The 20,254-nt window shown below is 37.7% G+C and overlaps 1 protein-coding gene across 1 annotated transcript; it reads right to left on the bottom strand.

Annotated features, from left to right (window-relative positions):
- Positions 1 to 692: 692 nt before the first annotated feature.
- LOC142541971 (uncharacterized) lies at positions 693 to 1,661 on the bottom strand. The gene is made up of 2 exons (XM_075648416.1): positions 1,253 to 1,661; positions 693 to 817 (listed from the first exon to the last, which is right to left on the bottom strand). The coding sequence occupies exons 1-2, from the start codon at positions 1,659 to 1,661 to the stop codon at positions 693 to 695; spliced, it is 534 nt and encodes a 177-aa protein (XP_075504531.1).
- Between the last annotated feature and the right edge of the window lie 18,593 nt (positions 1,662 to 20,254).

Genomic DNA, 20,254 nt, shown 5'->3' on the forward strand with positions numbered 1-20,254 from the left:
TGTGTTGCGTTAATGATTATTGGAGGAATAATGTTCCCTGATTATCAAGGAGGTTCGCGTAGACTAATATTTTTGCAACTGCTACGAGATGTTGATAACGTGAAGTCTTATAGTTGGGGTAGTGCAGTTTTAGCATTTCTATACCGTGAGCTGTGTAACGCGTCACGTACAGAGAAGACTACAATGGCTGGACCTTTATATATCCTGCAGGTATCATTAATGTGATGTGATTATTTAACACACAATTTTAGTTGTACCTCCCGTTGATTCGGATGGTTTCATTCCAGTTTCTCCATATGGTGCACGGTAATATTTAAAAATTTATGGTGGTAATATCATATATCATGTATATTTTCTTGATATGTAATTTATTATTTTTATAATTGTAGGTGGAAATATGGATTTAGTTACACAAATTCGCCAACACATACTGTAAGAATTATAAGAGATTCTCTAGATCGTATGAATAATAATGAGGTATTATATAATGTTAATATGTAATAGTGATTTAACGAAGACTATTTGTTTTGATTGATTAAATGAATATTCAACGGTATTTTTTTTTCAATTTAATTGGAGCGTATACAAGAAAAATGACATAGATGTGAAGACGATTATTGATTCATACGACAACAGAATATGGCGATGTGTTTGTCCCCTTATATGCTTTGACATCGTGGAGATGCATCGTCCTAATCGGGTAATGCTTTGACATCGGATTTGGCAACATGATGTTCGGTAGATTTTCTCGCCCACTTCTCATACTTCCGACATGCATAATCTGACCACAACTGATTTTCTTGAACCATACGACCACCTGTAGTCACACGTTCAATAAAATAATTTACTGCACCTCAGAAGTGTCAAGTGTACTATTGTAGATATAGGAAGTCTACGAGCACCCTTCAAGACACTACTTAAACACTCCGACATATTGGTTGTCATCACCCCACGACGCCAACCACCGTCATGAGCCTAAACTCCATTTTTCTTTCTCAATTCCAGCCAAATAGCGGTGCGCCAAAATGTTTTTATTCTTGATTGCCTCCATTATTGATTCAAACTTACAAATTTGATTTTGTGTGCCTGCCGCCCAGCATAAATCTTTCAGATGGACGTCGTTGAATTTAGTGTTAAAGTTTGAACACACGTGTCTCAAACAAAAACAATGCATACCGTGTGGAGGTTGAAAATATGGTAGATCCGCAGTTGCACGCACGATTCCCTTATGTCTATCAGAAATAAGACACACGCCTTTCACCACGAACAACATGTCTTCCTAGGTTCTCCAAGAACCATTTCCAAGAATCTGTTGTTTCTTCATCCACAATAGCAAATGCTAGCGGTAGAACCTGATTGTTCGCATCCAGAGTGACACCGATCAACATTTTGTGCTTGTATTTGGTATACAAGTGTGTACCATCAACACTAATTATTTTTCGACAATGTCGAAACCCATCAACACACGGCTTGAACGCCCAGAAAACATAGTTCAATGTCTTACTCATTTCATTGTTGGCTCTGAGATGCTTCCACTCCACAACTGTTCTCGGATTATATTTGGAAAGAGCACACATATATTTTGGAAATAATTGAACGGAGCTCTCCCATGTACTGTAAGCAATTTCCATAGCACGTTTCAAACTTCGCCATGCCTTCATGTACGAGATTTGATATCCATATTTATCTTTCACATTTTCGATGATATACTTAATCTCGTAGAAGGATAACAACGAACAACTCCCAATAGCGTATGTGCCACCATATCACTGTTCAAATTCTTATGGTCTATACCAACCTAGGTAGATATACATGTGTGAGGCCCGCAATATTTTGTTATTTTCCAATAACCAGTCTTGGCCTTCAAAGAAGCGCGAAGTCCCCATCGACAAATGGCCGTAGAAGAATTATTTTTACAATCGTAACTTCCACAAACTGTGTGTGCTCTCCACGACACGGCACTCACGCCTGACAACTCTGACTGAATAATCCTTGACAGATGCAATAAGATCATTCTTATCTTTAATAACATATTAACGCATATTTCACATCTATCCGAATTGTAATAGCTTGATTGCACTCCACAAGGAACATCGACAGAATCAGGAAGCTCTTCCCCAAAAAAATTATTGAAAATTGATGGCATTTCAGAAATGTTTGACAGAAATGGTACGGTCTGCCTCTGTAATGTGTCACGTGGTGGTTGTCGAGATGATGTCCCCTCATCAAGATTTGTAAAAGTATTCACTTCATCATCAACATTCACTTCTTCTTCTTCAAACTCGTTGTATGACATATCTGGTTCGGAATCAGTCCTCCAAATATCATCATTATTGGCCTGATCCGGACAACGAGCACTTGAATCTAATGTTGGATTCGGCCAATATGGAGCATTATTTTGTTCTGACGAGACATTTATATATTGGTCCCAAGGCCCACTTACATTATCGAAACTCATATTACCGAGTCCTTCAGTAACCTGCGGAACATAAGATTCTTGCTCCTGGAAACCACCATATGTTGACGTACTGGGTTGGATATAAAAAATTGAATCGGATGCATGTGGAACGTAGGATTCAGGCTCATCAAATCCAACATTATGCTCAATTGAATTTGCTTCCACGTACAGATGCAAAACATGCATATTGTCACATTGCATTATAAACTGTAAAGTATCGTCATCAACGAGATTGACTTAAATTTCATGCCAAGATGCTCTCTCCATGAATGAATACTTTGTTGACATCTTCAGAGAAAAAATCGCTGGATCGATTGCTAACATTCTATGCACATCTTCAGCTAAATCAATCAAATTAATAGATCGTAATACTCGTATCGGTCTAACAAATGGAATGCTATATTCAATCGATCCATTATCACTGACTACATGACCAGCCAAAATATAAGAGTACGTCGATGTTAGACATTTTGTCAATGAAAATTGAGAGAAAATTTAGGCGAAAGTTGATAACTCATTCGTTGAATATTTCATCACTTATATAGGAGAAGAAATGTGAAGACTATTCATATTTGAATTATTGGTCTTCACGTGATTTTCGAGAGTCTCAGTTTTGACTCTGAAATTATCATTCAGAGTTTCAGCTTTCACATGAAAATTATTTTGAGACAGCGTACGTAAACGAAATGAGAGAACAATAAAAATCGAAAAACTTAAAAAAAAATAAAAAATATTGTTGCAAATTTTTTTTTCTTACATTATTTTTGAAAAAAGATTTAAAATTTACATTATTTTTAAAAAAAACCCTTATAATTTTACTTCTTAATAATTCAAAATTGACACCTTATCGAACACACCGAGCCATCTCCAGATTTACTCGAGCCATGCCCAAGCCACCTTGAGCCAAAACCTAGCCAACACGTTTATGGACCCAACTGACCAGCCCAGGCCCAAATAATCAGCCCTGGCCCGATCAAAAACCTTCTGCCCCCTCACCCGATTGCATGCATGTGTGTAAGTGTGTATCCTATTTGCATTAGGACTCCTAATTGGACTAGGACTAAACCAGCTGTTAACCACTTGACCAGCCATGTACCTAATCATCCCTAGATCACGCCCAGACCTAGCCCAGACCAGCCCAAGCCCTGGAACCCTAATCACGAAGCTCTGAACCAAGCACAACCACCCTGCGCGCTAATTTCTCTCTCACGGTTCCCTCTTTTTCCTCGAGCCAGCAGCGACCCAGCCGCACCAGCCCCTAGCCTAGACCTTACCCTGACCCACGTCCAGCACGAGCCCTCCTCGAGACCTGGTTGAACCCATAGTGATCGAGCCACTTGAATATTGCACCAACCAAAAAGCCTACGGTTCTTCTTTTCTTATTTCCTACGGTTTCCAGCTTGTTTCTATTCATGTTGCAGCGTTTTGTGTGTGTGTCTATGACCCTAAACTTGTGTAAAAACATGTTCAATCATATCCTAACTCATGGCAGCCCCTTTACCACAAAATAAACAAATTTTTTAGATGAAAACGTAAGCCTTAAAAAATCACCTATGATGCAAATCCGAAAATATGACATGATGCAACTTGTTTTTCATGAAAAACTCAATTAAATAATTACTATGGTGTGATAGATGAGTGAAAGGAGAATTATGGAGTGCATTTGCGTATTTTACGCACAAAAACGAAGCGACTATGCGAAGAACGGCGAGTAGACACCTAGGCTGAATTTTTCTTCAAAAGACCGAAGCTTTTCCTTTCTAATTGTGATGTGTGTGCCGTGTTGCTGGTGGGGGAAGAGTTGTGGTGCTTTGGGTAGTGGAGGCGTGAGTTTTTTGTTTCAATGTGTAGGGTGACTTGCACTTTATATATTAAATAAATACTAACCAAACACTAAATACTAGATTAGGCCCATTAACCATTTTAATTAGGCCCATTTTGTCCATTAATGTTTAATTAAAATATTTTGTTTACTAAAGTTTGTGAATTTATTAGCCGAGTTGCCAACACGTTTGTATTTTTGTTAAAAAAACCAACACCGATAAAAATTACGTCCCGACGTATAAAATCACCTAAAAAACTCCTTTTTTAAAAAAAAAATAAGAAAAAGCATCACCCTAAATTTAAATAATTAAAAACAATTAACCAATAAAACATTTTCTATTTTTCAGTCTTTGGTCTTCGTTACTTCGAATAACCTTTAAAAATACATTTTAATGCAATAATTTAGAAAAATATATTTTAAACATGTCAACATGCACAACATGATTAATTTATGCAATTAAAACAATTAATTGAATTGCACAAGGAATTTAATAATTGCATGCATGTGGTTCGCGTGGGCCTTCAAATTTTCGGGGCGTTACAATTGTGCTCTCTCTTTTGTTAAGAAAACCTAGGGTTCTTGAGCTCTAGCAGCAGCCACCCTTTTTCCTTGCAAAATTTCTGGAGATTTACGTTGGCTTTTCTAACAAGAATCTATAGCAAGCGTCTCCTGTCATCTCCCGTAATCCACCGTGTTGGTATTCGTTATCTTCGAGCGTTTAGACGAAAAGGCATGTATATTATTTTATTTCTGCATCGATCTTGTCGTAGTAAGTATTTTGATGCGTATGGTGTGTAAAAATTCGTTTTTGTTATGCAAAGTTTGAGCAAAAATGACTGAAATGATTTTGAACAAGTTTTTAGATCTAAAAAATCGAGTCTGCTGTCATTTAGAATCTTGTGAACTTTCGGTCGGTTTTCTGGAAAACTTTCAACATATAAAATATAGTGATTTTTGATATCTTCAATTTGACAATAAATTCAAAATTTTCGGACAAGAAACGAGTGAGTTATGATCATTTTCACGTGACTGCTCGAAGTGTGTAAAAATGTGTTTTTTTTTTTTTTGGATTTTCGAGCCCAAAAGAGTGGGCAGCGCTCGGACGGTAAAATCTTACCGCCCGAGCGCCAAGCTTTTTGAAAAAAATAAATAAATAAAATAAATTTTTTTAAAATTTTTTTTTTCTTGGGCAGACATGCATAATGTATTAGGGCACCCATAATAGGGTGTTAAATGAGTGTTATAACACCCATTTAATATCTTCTCTTCATTGTGAGTGGGCGTTATAAAGCCCACTCACAGGAGAGAGAGAGGGGCGTTCAATTGTTTGAACGCCTTGAACGCCCCTATCTCAGTTTATTTTTAAAAAAAAATTGTACAATTAGCGACGGTTTTCGGAAAAACCGTCGTAAATTTGCGACTGTTTTTGAAAAATCGTCGCTGACACACGGGCCCCTCGTGTTTTGAAATATTTTTTTATTATTTTTTATTTTCAACGAGGACCCCACGCATATTTAAAATAAATTTTTTTTATTTTTAAAATTTTTTTTCTTAAAGGTAGGATTTTTTTAAAAAAATTTTTTGTTTTCAATTATTTGTAACGGCTAGTTTCAAATGTCTTCTATAAATGCCCACAAATTTGTACACATATTTTCATTCCAACTCATTATAATCTCCAATTATACTCTCTAATATTCTCCCATCTATTTTTTTTGAAGTTCCAAAAATCTTATTTTCTATCCGAAATGGATGAAAATAATAAGGCATTTTTTACAAATTTCTTGAATTCTACAAACAACCCGCAAGAATATCCATCTTCCCAAATTCCACCAAATTATCAATACCCACTTCCATTTCCAAATATGACGTTTCCTCCCCAAAATCTTCAAAATTTCCAAGGTTTTGGAAATTCTATGAATCATCCGAATTATGCCCCTCGAGGTCCATATCAACCGCTTCCAGCCGAATATTGGCAAAACATGAGTCATCCGTATTTCACGCCGCCGGTTGTTCATGGATATAGTACCCTGCACACAAATGTTATGTCTTTCACATCTCCGATGTCAAATGAACCTGCAACTCCGACTTTTGTCCCGGAGATGTAACTTTCTGATCGTGAATCCCCAATTGAGGTGGTCAATTTAGAAAAAACGGTTTCAAATGCTGAGGGTTCAAGAAAGTATTCAAATTGGACAAAGATTGAAGACAAGGTGTTAGCGAGAAGTTTTGTTATTATCAGCGATGATCCAATAATCGGCAATGATCAAAAGGCGGATACTTTTTGGGGATGTGTTGCAAGCTACTACAATGAGAATCGTCGCACAGATTCAAACACCAGAAGTGCAAATGTTATACGGTCACATTGGCACAATACAATCCAAAAGAAGATATATCGATTCAACGCAAATTGTAATAGTGTTTACAGTTCATATCGAAGTGGTCACAGTGACGAAGATATATTGAGGTTTGCGTACGAAAAATATCGATCCGAAACAATGGTGTTGCATTCAATCTCGAGCATGTGTGGAGAATTGTCAAAGACCGTCCAATGTTTACTCCACAGTCCGCTGATCACTATGTGGCCACAAAGAAGACGAAGACTTCAGAGTCTGGAGCAAGCAACACCTAGTCTAACCAAGAGGTGAGCATAGACCTGGATGATGAAGATACTCGTCCAATGGGACAAAAGGCAGCGAAAAGAAAGAGATTTTAATGTGATTTTAATTTATTATCATTTTTGCAAAATTGTTATTGTCAAATATCCGTTAGAAACTAGCTGTTGCAAAGTACCAGTTGCAAAATAGCCGTTGCAAAGTAGCCGTTGGAATATCTACTTTCTTTAATAAATATATTTTATAAAACATTAATATTACTTTTTAAAATTAATAAAATTATTTTATTACGAAGTTAGATTATTTTAAAAATTAGATTAATGATTTAAATAATGTAAAATATATTTAAAACATATTTCTTTAATATGAAAAAATTTAAAGATGAATGAGTGGACTGTGGGACCCATGAATAATGAGTTATAATGTTAAAAAAAATATGGATAAAAGAGATATGTTGTTATAATGAGTATGTGGCAGTGGACCCCACGCTTTTTGATGAGTTGGTGGGTGATATAACATCCACCCATTGTGGGTGCCCTTAGTATGTTTGACGTGCAAAGAAAATATTTAATGTTTTTGAGGTATGCTAATTGTCTTATGTCCAAATATGAACGGGTTTGGAAGCCGGAGAACGAGTCCGGGAACCTGTCCACCCCGGTAAAGTATGACCGGGTTTTGATCAGGATTAGAAAGAGGTGAAGTATGACCAGAGACTAATCCACCCGGTAAAATATGACCGGGGATCTTATGTATGTGGTAGTGGACATCCCTGCCAGCCCAGTACTGTGGTATAGCCTGATCAAATGCACTATGTTATGGGTCACTTGTTTTGAAACATATCTCTATGCAAAATGATGGTGATATGCATGTTTAAGTATGTATGATGCAATTACGTTTATGAAAATGTTTATAAATCGATGGCACGTCTATGGTTATGTAGGTATGTTCAAAGTTAAGTTATGTATGTGTTACTTTAAAATGCATGTGGTTTTACTATACGTTACTTGTTATTCCCAGTTTATACATGTTGAGTCTTTAGACTCACTAGACTTGATCGATGCAAGTGAGGACGAGTTTGAGGAGACGAGAGGCGAAGACCAGTGAGTTGGCTCGAACTGTGCGGTAGACTAACCCGAGAACCGCCTTAGTTTTCAAGGATTTTATTTTAATACATGATCAAAATTGTTTACTCTGATTTATTGAAATTACTTTATATTGTTTTAAACAAGTTGTAGAACCCAAAATCAATACACGTAAAACTCATGCATTTATTTAAAATGTTAAATCACTGATTTAATTTTAAAAAGAATTTTTAGCGATGCATGATTCACGATTTTGCATTATTTGAAATTATTATATGTTTATTTGATGCACTGTTAAACGTTTTCTGGGGTTTTACGTTTCAGTCGATTATTCGATGCGGGATCGAGAAAAGAGACCGGCGACTATTTGGGCTATTTGTAAAATGTGGCATTTTATTTCAAGTCAAGAAAATTGTTATTTTAAATGATTTATGAAGTTTTAGCATTTTTAAAACCTAATTTAATTTATTAGGAAATTTTTTTAGTTGAGGATTTTGAACTTTGAAAATTTGAGACTTGTGTATTTCATTAAATTTGGGGTATTAGCATTCTAACTATCATGTAATTGGTTATTATTTATTTAATTAACCCAGTTAGCCCCTAATTACCCCTAATTAATCACACACACGTGTTACACACACTTACATATTTTTACACACACCATCAGCACACACAATTCACACACACTTTGCCTTCATTTTTTTAAGGAGATAGCTAGGGTTCAAGGTGTTCTTTCAGCAGCCACAATCCTTCCTTTCCCTACAATTTTCCAGCAATCCGTCGCCCATTTTTCTTCAAGAAAACGTGCCACAGGTCATCCCGGATCGACCCTCGCATCTCTTCGATTTTGTATCGTCGTGTTGTGAGTTAATCTTCAAAGGCATGTATATTATTTTGTTTTTGCATCGATCTTGTCATAGTATATGTTTTGATGTTTATTGTGTGTAAAAATCCAAGTTTGTTATGCAAAAGTTTGAGCAAAAACATTTGGAACCATTCTTGAAAGTTTTTAGATCTCAAAATCGGATGTTGTTGTCATTTCGTGACTGTACTTTTTTGGTCGATTTTCTGGAAAAGTTTTCAACATATAAAATGCATTACTTTTCGATACCTACCTTTGATTTGACAATAAATTCATGATTTTCGGACAAAAAATGAGTCGGTTATGATCATTTTCGTGTGACTGCTCAAACTGTGATGTTTAAACGATTTTTAGATCTCAAAAAAACGAGTATGTTGTAACTTCGAGTACTGTAAATTTTTGGTCGACTTTCTGGAAAAAACTTTCAACATATAAAACGTAGTACGTTTTGATATCTTCGATTTGACAGTAAATTCGTAATTTTTTGACAAGTAGATGAGTGAGTTATGATCATTCTCGTGTGACTACTCAACTGAGTTGGTTTTCAAAAAATTTCGCGCAGGACGGCGCTCGGGCGCGAGATCTTACCGCTCGAACGCCAGACCTTCTGGACTGGCGCGCTCGAGCAATAAGAAATTGCTGCCCGAGCGTCAAGCATCTGGAAAAAAAATTTAAATTTTTGTCTTGGGCAGACATGCATAATGTATTAGTATGTTCGACGTGCAGAGAAAATATTTTATATTTTTGAGGCAGGCTAAATGTCTTGTGACCAAATTTGAACGGGTTTGGAAGCCGGTGAACGTGACCGGTGACCTCTCCACCCCTGTAAAGCATGACTGTGTTTAGATTGGGATTGGAAAGCAGTAAAGCATGACCAGGGACCAATCCACCCGGTAAAGCATGACAGGGGATCTCAAGTATGTGGTGGTGGACATCCCTGCCAGCCCAGTACTGTGGTTTAGTCTGATCGGGACGCACTATGTTATGTGTCACTTGCTTTGAAACATATCTCTACGCAAAATGATGTTATGCATATTAAAGTATGTATTATGCAAGTAAGTTTATGAAAAGTTTTATGAAATGATGGCACGTCTATGCCTATGTAAGTACGTTCAAGTTTCAGTATGTATGGTCTACTTTAAAATGCATGTGATTTTATTACGTATTACTTGTTATTCTCAGTTTATATATGTTGAGTCTTTAGACTCACTAAACTTGATCGATGCATGAGAGGACGAGTTTGAGGAGGCGAGAGATGGGGACCAGTGAGTTGGCTCGGACTGCGCTGAAGCTAAACCCGAGGACCGCCTATGTTTTCAGAAGTTTTAAGCATGTTATTTTCATGTAATCTGATTTTAAGAAAACTACTTTATTTTGTTTTGAACAAGTACTTGTTGTGAGCTCTTTACATTTCAAATATTTAATCAAACATTTTTTATATTGCATTTTTAAAAGATTATTATTTATTTAATAATTTTTTTATTTTTCTGCAAATTTTAAGTAGTTCAAATTATGGTACATTACACAAGTACTCATTGCAATTTTGTTTACATTTCAAATATTTGTTCAAGCATTTTATTTTTATGGAATTTTGGAGGAGAATTACTTATTTAAGAAAATATTTTATTTTCCGCAAATTTTAAGTATGTTTAATTATATGGTACGTTACAATTGGTATCAGAACGGTGTTCTTGCAAAGGGTTATGCTTACTGCCAGTTGCGAGAAGCTCACGAAGTCATGCCTCAAATCTATAAGTTTTAAAGTTTTAAAAATTCTTTCATGTAGTAAGCATCAAAGTCATGATTTCAGCATGTACACGTTTAAGTTCGATTTACGTTCATCTTATGATGATATGGATATTATGTTCATGCATGTTGGTTTACGTGTTGGGTAAATTGTGGAACAGCATACCTCCTAGACGTATGATTGCAACGGGAGTAAGGGAAGGGGATAGAGGGGCTCAGGATGAGGAGAGGGTCACTCCTTCTCATCCACCTCCAGATATGCAGGTGCAGATGCTTGCAGGACTGACTCAGATTTTCGCACAGATTGCGAGGAACAATGCTGGAGTAGATACTGGAGCGAGGCCGCCCAAGCCAGAGGCGGTGTATGAAAGATTCAGGAGGATGGATCCAAAGGAGTTCTCATGGACTACTGACCCGATGATAGCTGAGGGATGGATTAAGTCCATCGAGGTGATATTCACATTTATGGAGTTACAAGATGCAGACAGAGTCAGATGTGCCACCTTGACGCAAGACTGTGGTGGGAAAGCGCGTCAGTGGCAGTGAATTTGCAGACCCTTACTTGGGAGGGTTTCAAGGAAGTGTTCTATTCCAAGTATTTCACTGAGAAAGTACGCTTCCGACTGACCAGGGAGTTTATGACTTTGAGACAGGGAGACAGCAGCGTGGCAGAGTTTGTAAGGAATTTTGAGAGGGGGTGTCATTTCGTGCCCCTAATTGCGAATGATTCCCGGGAGAAGTTGAGGCATTTCATTGATGGTTTACGATCGATCTTGCGCCGTGATGTCCTACTACTTATACTGTTTTTGTGTCGAGTGCCTTGGCCCCAAAGCAGGACTAGAAAGACATCGAGAATGATAGGCAGGGCAAGAGGCCCTATCAGGCGCCCCAACAACAACAGCAGCAGCAGCAGCAATTCAAAAAGCCTTTCCAGAGACAGCCGGGAAAGAGGCCGTTTCAAGGACCGCCGAAATGCAAATATATCGCAAGGGAAGACTCCTCAGAAGCCTGCTGAGTATCCAGTGTGATTGAAATGCAACCGGCAACATATAGGGCAATGTTTATGGAGTCGGGCAAATGCTTCAAGTGTGGAGCCAGTGATCACATGCTGAAGGACTGCCCGCAGTGGAGGCAGCCAACTCAGGGTAGAGTGTTCGCCATGCATGCTGAGGAGGCGAACTCAGACACGACCCTACTGACTGAAAATACCTTTATAAAGAGAGTATCCACGAAGGTCTTGTTAGATTCCGGAGCCACTCACTCTTTTATCTCAGATAAATTCGCTAATTATTTGGATGTCCAGTCCATTGGACTCGACGTGAGCTACTCAGTGACAGTCCCATCAGGGGAAGAGTTATCAGCTACTAGCATGGTCAGAGATATCGATCTTGAACTATAGGGCCACCTGGTTTACGCCGATCTGATAGTGTTGCCAATGCCAAAGTTTGATGTTATCTTGGGAATGGACTGGCTGATGAAGAACAGAGTTTTAATTGACTTTCAGAAAAGATCGGTGTTACTAAGACCGTTGGGCAGAGAGCAATTTCTTTTTTGCCAGACAGGTGGAGAAGTTTCCCTCGCATGATCTCTTGCATGCAGGCCCTAAAAACTTATGTATAAGGGGTGTCAGGCATTCTTGGTCAGTCTTATTTCAACACCTGATGCACCCACCCCATCGATATCTGATGTACCAGTTGTCAGATAATTTCCTGACGTTTTCCCAGACAACGTCACAGGCCTTCCACCAGAGAGAGAAGTGGAGTTCGCCATTGACCTTGTGCCAGGCACTGTGCCAATCTCTAAGGCACTGTATCATTTGGTTCCAGCAGAGATCTTAGAGCTCAAGCAGCAAATTCAGTAGCTCCTAGACAAAGAATTCATCCGCCCTAGTTTCTCACCATGGGGCGAACTAGTACTCTTCGTAAATAAGAAAGATGGAAGCATTAGGTTGTGTATCGATTACCGAGAATTGAACAAGGTAATGATCAAGAACAAATACCCATTACCAAAGATCCAGGACTTAATTGATCAGTTGCAGGGAGCTACAGTTTCCTCTAAGATAGATCTACGTTATGGGTATCATCAACTGAAGGTAAAATATGAAGATGTTCACAAGACAGCCTTCAGAACTAGAAATGGGCACTACGAATTCTTAGTGATGCCATTTGGAGTGACGAATGCTCTAGCAATTTTTATGGACCTAATGAATCGAGTATGTCAGCCCTACCTAGATCAATTCGTCACAGTATTCATTGAGGACATTCTTATATACTCGAAGAGCCATGAGGAGCACATTCAGCATTTGGGTACAGTTTTACAAGTCCTGCAGAGTCGCAAGTTGTTTTCAAAATTCAGTAAGTGTGAATTCTGGTTGGAGAAAGTAGAATTTTTGGGATATATTATATCTTGCAGTGGCATTGAGGTGGATCCAGCTAAAGTGGCCGCATTAAAAGAATGGGTTGAGCCGAAGAATGTGTCAGAGATCCGTAGTTTCCTAGGCTTGACAGGCTACAACAAAAAATTTATTTAGGGGCTTTCCTCGATTGTAGTGTCTCTCACTTCATTGACTAAGAAAAATTCTAACTTTGTATGGAGTGACGAGTGTCAGAAGAGCTTCGATACTTTGAATCAACCTCTTATCACAGCGCCAGTTTTAGCCATGCCATCAGGACAAGGTAATTTTGTGTTATACACCGATGCTTCTAAGCTCGGTTTAGGCGCAGTATTGATGCAGCATGGTCGGGTTATAGCTTATGCCTCCAGACAGTTGAAAGTGCATGAGAAGAAATACCCGACTCATGATCTCGAGTTAGCTGTCGTTGTCTTTGCGTTGAAGATATGGAGAGATTATTTGTGTAGAGCCCAAAATCAGTACACGTAAAACCCATGCATTTATTTAATTGTTAAATCATTTATTTAAGTTTAAATTGATTTCTTAGTGATGCATGATTTATTCAAATGCATTATTTTAAATTAATTATGCTTATGTGATGCACGTTAAATGTTTTCTTGAGTTTCATGTTTCAGGAGATTATTCGATGCGGGATCGAGGAAAAGAGACCGGCGACGATTTTTGGCAATTTTAATGTGGTATTTTATTTTAAGTTGGGTTTGGGGTATTTTAAAATGTTTATTTTATTTTTAGCGTTTTAAAAGCCTAATTTAATTAGTAGGTGACTTTATGAGTTTTAAACTTTTAAATATGTGTCACTTGTACATTTTATTTTAAATTAAAAGAGGTTATCTAAAGTTAGAGTAATGTTAGTATTTTAATTAGTTGTTAATTATTAGTTAAGCACAATTTTATTTCCTAATTATTAAAAACACACACACACACAGCCTCGTATACACGTTTTTTTTGACACACACACACATACACATTTCCTTCATATTTTTTTGAGAGCAAAACCTAGGGTTCTCCTAGAAAGAGTGCAGCCGTCCCTCTCATCTGATTTTTCCCAGCGATTTTCGTTGATTTTCTTCAAGGAATATAGTGCCACGTTCGTTTTGGATTGTCTCTCGCATCCTTCCCGCTTCGGTATCGTCGGTTCGGCAAATTTTAAACATCAAAAGACATGTATATTCTTTCGTTTCTGCATCGATCTTGTCATGGTAATAATTTTGATGTTTATTGTATGAAGACTATGTGTATTTTATGCAAAAGTTTGAGCAAAAATGGTTGGATCGATTTTGAAACGTTTTTGGATCTCAAAACTCGAAGTTTTCTGTCATTTTAAATGCTGCGACTTAACGGTCAATGTTTTGGAAAAACTTTCAGCATATGAAACGTAGAAATTTTTTATACCTTAAATTTAATATAAAATTCGAAATATTTGGATAAGAATTGAGTGAGTTATGGCCGTTTTCGTGGGACTGCTCAAACTGCGTTTTTCCGAAAAATATGTTCTTGATGTATTCTTGAAGTTTTATTGTTGCAGGCTTCTTTGGGGATCGACGGGTGAGCGCTACTGTGTTAATACATCGAGAATGATGTTGGGATGATTGTTGGTGTTTCGTTTCGTGTCGTTAGGCACTCGGTTGAATTAGAAGTCGTAGGAATTGATTTGGTGTCAAATGTCGTGTTCACGGATTGGGTTGCGTCGTTTGTGATGCGTAGTTGTTTTGAGGTGTTTGTTGGAGTTTTATTAAGTGTAATAGCATCCTAGGATGAGTCTCGAGGCATTGGTTCATGGTCCGTATGATCGAGTTAGGAGGGATAAGCCTTAAGTGTAGTGTTTCTTCGATGGTTCGCGATTCCATTACCTACACGAACCTGTAGACGGACCCTGACATTCGGTCCGTGCACTTTTTCCTTCAAAATGCAAATTTCCAGTTCCTACCCGGAACCCTACACAGACGCGTACACGGGGTCTGTGTACCCCTTTTAAAAAAAATTATTTTTTTATTTTTAATACGAATATAAAATGTAGGATTTGGTTTGTGGTTTTGAATATAAAATATAGTATATGGTTTGGGGTTTTATGTCATGATTTAGTACGATGATTAAACGAGGTCAAGTCCCGAGAGATTTAGAAAGTCATAAGGAAAATTGTCATTTTTGGGTGTGAGTATGACTATACTTCTAAGCTATGAAAGATATGTGCAGTAGTGGCCCCAAGAGAGATCCAATGAATCCCTCAACGCCAAGTAAGTATATTCGACGTGCAAAAGAAAATATTTTCATGTTTTTGAGTTATGCTAAATGTCTTGTGACCAAACTATGTATGGGATTGGAAAGTGGCAAAGCATGACCAGGGACCAATCCACCCCTTTAAAGCATGAACGGGTTTAAATCAGGATTGGAAAGCGGTAAAACATGACCAGGGACCAATCCACCCGTTAAAGCATGAACGGGGATCTCATGTATGTGGCAGTGGATCTTCCCTGTCAGCCTAGTACTGTGGTTTAGTCTGATCAGGCGTGTTTATGTATGGGTCACTTTCTTTGAAACATATCTCTACGCAAAATGATGAAGTTTATGTATGTTCAAGTATGTACGATGCAAGCATGTTTAAGAAAAGTTTCACGTTATGGCACTTCTATGTTATGTATGTAAGTTCAATCTTTTACACGCATGTTCAAGTTCCAAGTATGTTTATGCTATCACGTTCAAGTTTCAAATATGTACGCTCTACTTTAATGATTCATGTGGTTTTATTATGTAGTACTTGTTATATCCAGTTTATACATGTTGAGTCTTTAGACTCACTAGACTTGATCGATGCAGTTGATGATGACTTTGAGGAGGCAAGAGGTAAGGACCATTGAGATGGCTTGGATTGAGCGGGAGGCTAAACCCAAGGACCGCCCATGTTTTTAAGTTTTTATGCAATGTTTCAACTACTCTGATTTCACGTTTTGTTTACAATGTTTAAACAAGTATTTTTCTTTAGAAAATTTTATTGGTGATCTCTGTTAACGCAAATATTTTTGGAGGAACAATTGATTTATGAACGAAAATTGAAAGTTCATTTGGTGTTTAAGCAAATTTTTATTTTTTCGCAAAGTAGTTTAAAAGTACGGTACGTTACAGTTGGTATCAGAGGCAACCTCTCTTTGTACGGTGTGGTTCGGGGATGAAACAAGCGGAAGCTAGTGGGCATGTGAGGCCCGGGGCCGAAGAGGGCGGGGGGTGATCGCCAGTGCCATGAGGTTACACGGACAATGAGTGGCTCCTGACAGACTTCTAGGTAGAGAGAACATGAATGAACCGATCTCACACCGGAATGAGAGGGATTCCGAGATTGTTCAATGTAATGGACTGTACAGTTTAAGAGAGCTTAAAAAGATTTGATATGTACTACTCATATCAAGAAGGTGCATCTTCTTTTTGGTAGCTCATTACATAAGAATTTCAAAGTTAAGCGTGCTTGACTTGGGGTAATTTTTGGATGGGTGACCCCCTGGGAAGCTTCCTAGGGTGCGTGTGAGTGAGGACATAAGCACGCTGGAAAGACTCGTCTTGGTACAGTGAGAATAGTCGTCGAATTTGGGGCGTTACAGTTGGTATAAGAGCGGTCTTCTTGTAAAGGATTATTCCTACTGCCAGTTGCGAGAAGCTCACGAAGTCACACCTTAAGTCTGTAAGTTTTTAGGTTTTAAATTATTTTACGTAGTAAGCATCAAGTCGAGATTTCAGCATGTGCATGTTTGAGTTCAAGTTATGTGCATCTTATGATATTACTAGTATGTTCAAGTATTTTGGTTTACGTGTTGGGCGAATTTTAGAATAGTATGCCTCCTAGACGCATGGTTAACCGTGGAGCAAGGGATGAGAATAGGGAAGCCCAGGATGGGGAGAGGGTCACTCTGTTGGGAACTAAATTCCGGCGTTTGACAAAATATGAACCAACTGAAAAGACGAACCAACTGAAAATACGAACCAACTGATCGAGTAAACTGAACTCAGCAACTGGACTTAACAACTTAAATCAGCTGATCTAATAAAGAAGACTGATCAGTTGGAAACTGATCAGTTGATATATTCAGCCGTATGCTTAGCACCCTTCAACTGAACATGTCTCGGGAAAGAACATTCAACCGTCAAGAGACATAGAAGATTGCAACGCCGCATTTCAATCATTACAGCTTAGAAAAACGCATTTCGACGAAAGCAATTAAGATGTCGCATCACAATAAATGAAGCAAACATTGTCCAAGGAATAATCAAGAAGAAATCAACGGATACAAATATCCAAATTCATCTCAAGTTACCGTTGGAGAAAAGAAGCTTATAAATATGACAGAAGAACAGCTGAAGAAAAGAAGTCAACACTATTCAAAAGCTTGCTGTTACTCTGTCAAAATCTTAGCTCACTCTTACTTGATATATTCGTAGCAGTTAAGGCTACAATTTGAGCTCACTAGCAAGTTGTAATAATCAGTTGAAATTCGATAGTGCTAAGATCAGTTACGCACTGAGAACATTCTGTTAAACTAAGAGTTTCAGTTTTTGGCAGTGTTAAGTCCAAACTGAAGTGGGTCAGTACAATTCTTGTATTTGATCAAAGTCTTTTAGTGGATATCCTATCCTTGAGATAGAAGGGGTGACGTAGGAGTAATTAAATTCTTCGAACATCCAGAAACAACCCTTGCCTACTTTATTTCAGTTTCGTATTCTATCTTTCAGTCAATTATTTTCCGCAACTACTTTAGTTTAACTGATTGTCATTGACCAACAAGATTCCGAGAATCAGTTTGTCACCAAACTGAACTCAAAATTAGAAAAGACTAGTTTTAACTGTGAGTGTTTATTCAACCCCCCCTTCTAAACATTCTTGATACGTTAATCGGTCCTATCAAGTAATATCAGAGCGGTTGAATCTTGTTCTTGAATACTTTTGATTTAAAAACTTGCCAGCATGACTTCATTCAACAAAATTCCCATGTTCTCCAGAGAAGAATTTGATGATTGGAAAATCAGAATGCAGGCTCATTTGGCTGCACAAGATGATGACATGTGGTATGTCATAACTGATTGACCCATGAAGATTCTAAAAACAAATACAGCAGTTGCCATTACAGAAGGAGCACCACAAAGAATAGAAAAGCCCAGAGATGAATGGACAACTGAAGATAAAAGAAAAGCAAATCTTGATAATGTGGCTAAAGACATTCTGTACAAAACGCTGGACAAAGTAACCTTCAGCAAAATAAAAATGTGTAAGACAGCCAAAGAAATTTGGGAAAAGCTGATCCAGCTGTGTGAAGGAAATGATCAAACCAAAGAAAATAAACTTTCTGTTGCAGTGCAAAAGTTTTATAACATCAAAATGAAAGCAGGAGAATCGATGCACGAGTATGATGAAAGAGTAAACAGTATCATCAATGCGCTAAATGCACTTGGAAAAGTGTATACCAACAAAGAGATTGCACTGAATGTAATAAGAGGTCTTCCCAAGGAATGGGATGTCAAGACCATGGCAATGAGGGAGTCCAAAGATCTGAACCAAATCGAACTTCATGATCTGTTTGCTGATTTAAAGGCCTATGAATTTGAGCTGTAGACCAGAGAAGGAGAATCATCTATCTCTGCACCCACAACTGCTCTAGCTGCTGTCAGAACTGAACCAATCAGTTCAGTGGAAAAATCTGCTGATCAGTTGAGTAATGATGCTATGTCATTGTTCATCAAAAAATTTGGAAGGTTCATGAGAAAGAATCAAGGGAACTTCCAGAAGCCATACAAAAGGAACAATTCCAAAGATGAACCAAATGCTTGCTATAACTGTGGCAAATCAGGTCACTTCATTGCTGATTGTCCTAAACCCAAGAAGGACAGTCAAGGCTCAACTGATAGAAGAAAGAAATCATATGAACGCAAAAAAAAGACCCAAGGAAGATAAGAATGTCTTCAGAAAGAAACATGAGGTACTCTTAGCTGAAGAAAACAAATCTAAATGGGCCGAAACTGATAGTGAAGAGTCGGAACCAGAAAGCTCATGCAGTTCTAGTGATGATGAGGAAGTAAAGTGCTTGATGGCTAATGATGCAGCAAAAGAATCATCTAGCCAACAGGTATTTGATTTCAGCTCAACTGATTTCACACGAGAAGAACTCATTCTAACACTACATGACATGGTAAATGAGTATCAAAAGCTTACATTATCATTTGAAGAAATCAAAGCAAAGCAAACTGATCCCACAGACAATAAAACCAAAACTGATGAATCAGTTGATGGGTTGAGTCTAAAAAGGAAAATTGCTGAGTTAAAAGCAGAAAGAAAGAAAAATCAGTCATTAATACAGAAGTTGATGCTTGAAAACTCAAAACAAACTGAGCTTATTCAGTCTTGGAAAAAATCATCTACTGCACTAAATGAGATGCAGATTTCACAAAAATCAGTTTATGATAAAACTGGTTTAGGGTACAACACTCAAGGAGAAATGTATCCAAATGATACTCAACCAAAGCTAAAAATAGACAAAGGGAAATACATTCACTTTGTCAAATCAGCAGTGGTACAAGAACAAATTGAGCCCAGTAAACTGATTGAGCAACCTACTGAGAATATGAACAAGGCTAGAAGATATGGGATTGGTTATAATCAAAAATTCTAAACTGATTCACAAAGTCAGTCATCAAAGAGATTTTACAAAAACTATTCGAATGGCTATTTCAATTACTATACATGCAAGTCAATTCAGAAGAGATATAGACTGAACAATCAGTTGAATAAAGCTAAAACACATATTGTATCATCCGTACACTACACAAGCACACAAAAGCCGAGAAAAACCATTTGGAATACAGCTACTGGAAAGTCTGTTAGACTAATCCAAGTATGGGTTCCTAAAGGACTAATCAGTTCAGGACCCAAATAGATATGGGTACCAAATTATATTATGTGTGTGACTGCAGGTAACAGGTACAAACAAGAACTCAATATGATATTTGGACAGTGGATGTTCGCGACATATGACAGGAGATGCAAGTGTGCTATCTCAATTGATCAAATACAGTGGTCCAAATATCAGTTTTGGGGACAATTCCAAAGGTAGAACTGTGGGTAAGGGTAAGCTTATCCATAGTAACTTTACTTTTAAAGATGTTCTATGAGTAGAAAACCTGAAGTATAACTTGATCGGCATCAATCAGTTATGTGATAGTGGATTCTCAGTACATTTTGACAAAAACTCATGTTCAGTCAAAACTTCAACTGATGAAAT

This window comes from Primulina tabacum, chromosome 4 (genome assembly GCF_025594145.1).
Source record: "Primulina tabacum isolate GXHZ01 chromosome 4, ASM2559414v2, whole genome shotgun sequence".
Taxonomy (NCBI): Eukaryota; Viridiplantae; Streptophyta; class Magnoliopsida; order Lamiales; family Gesneriaceae; genus Primulina; species Primulina tabacum.

Bases quoted from the DNA above. Each gene is read 5' to 3' on its own strand.
- LOC142541971 (XM_075648416.1), bottom strand. From the start codon at position 1,661: ATGAAGGCATGGCGAAGTTTGAAACGTGCTATGGAAATTGCTTACAGT. The intron at 818-1,252 runs GTGTGTCTTATT...GTGTGACTACAG, and splicing joins TGTTGTTCGTGGTGAAAGGC to GTGGTCGTATGGTTCAAGAA.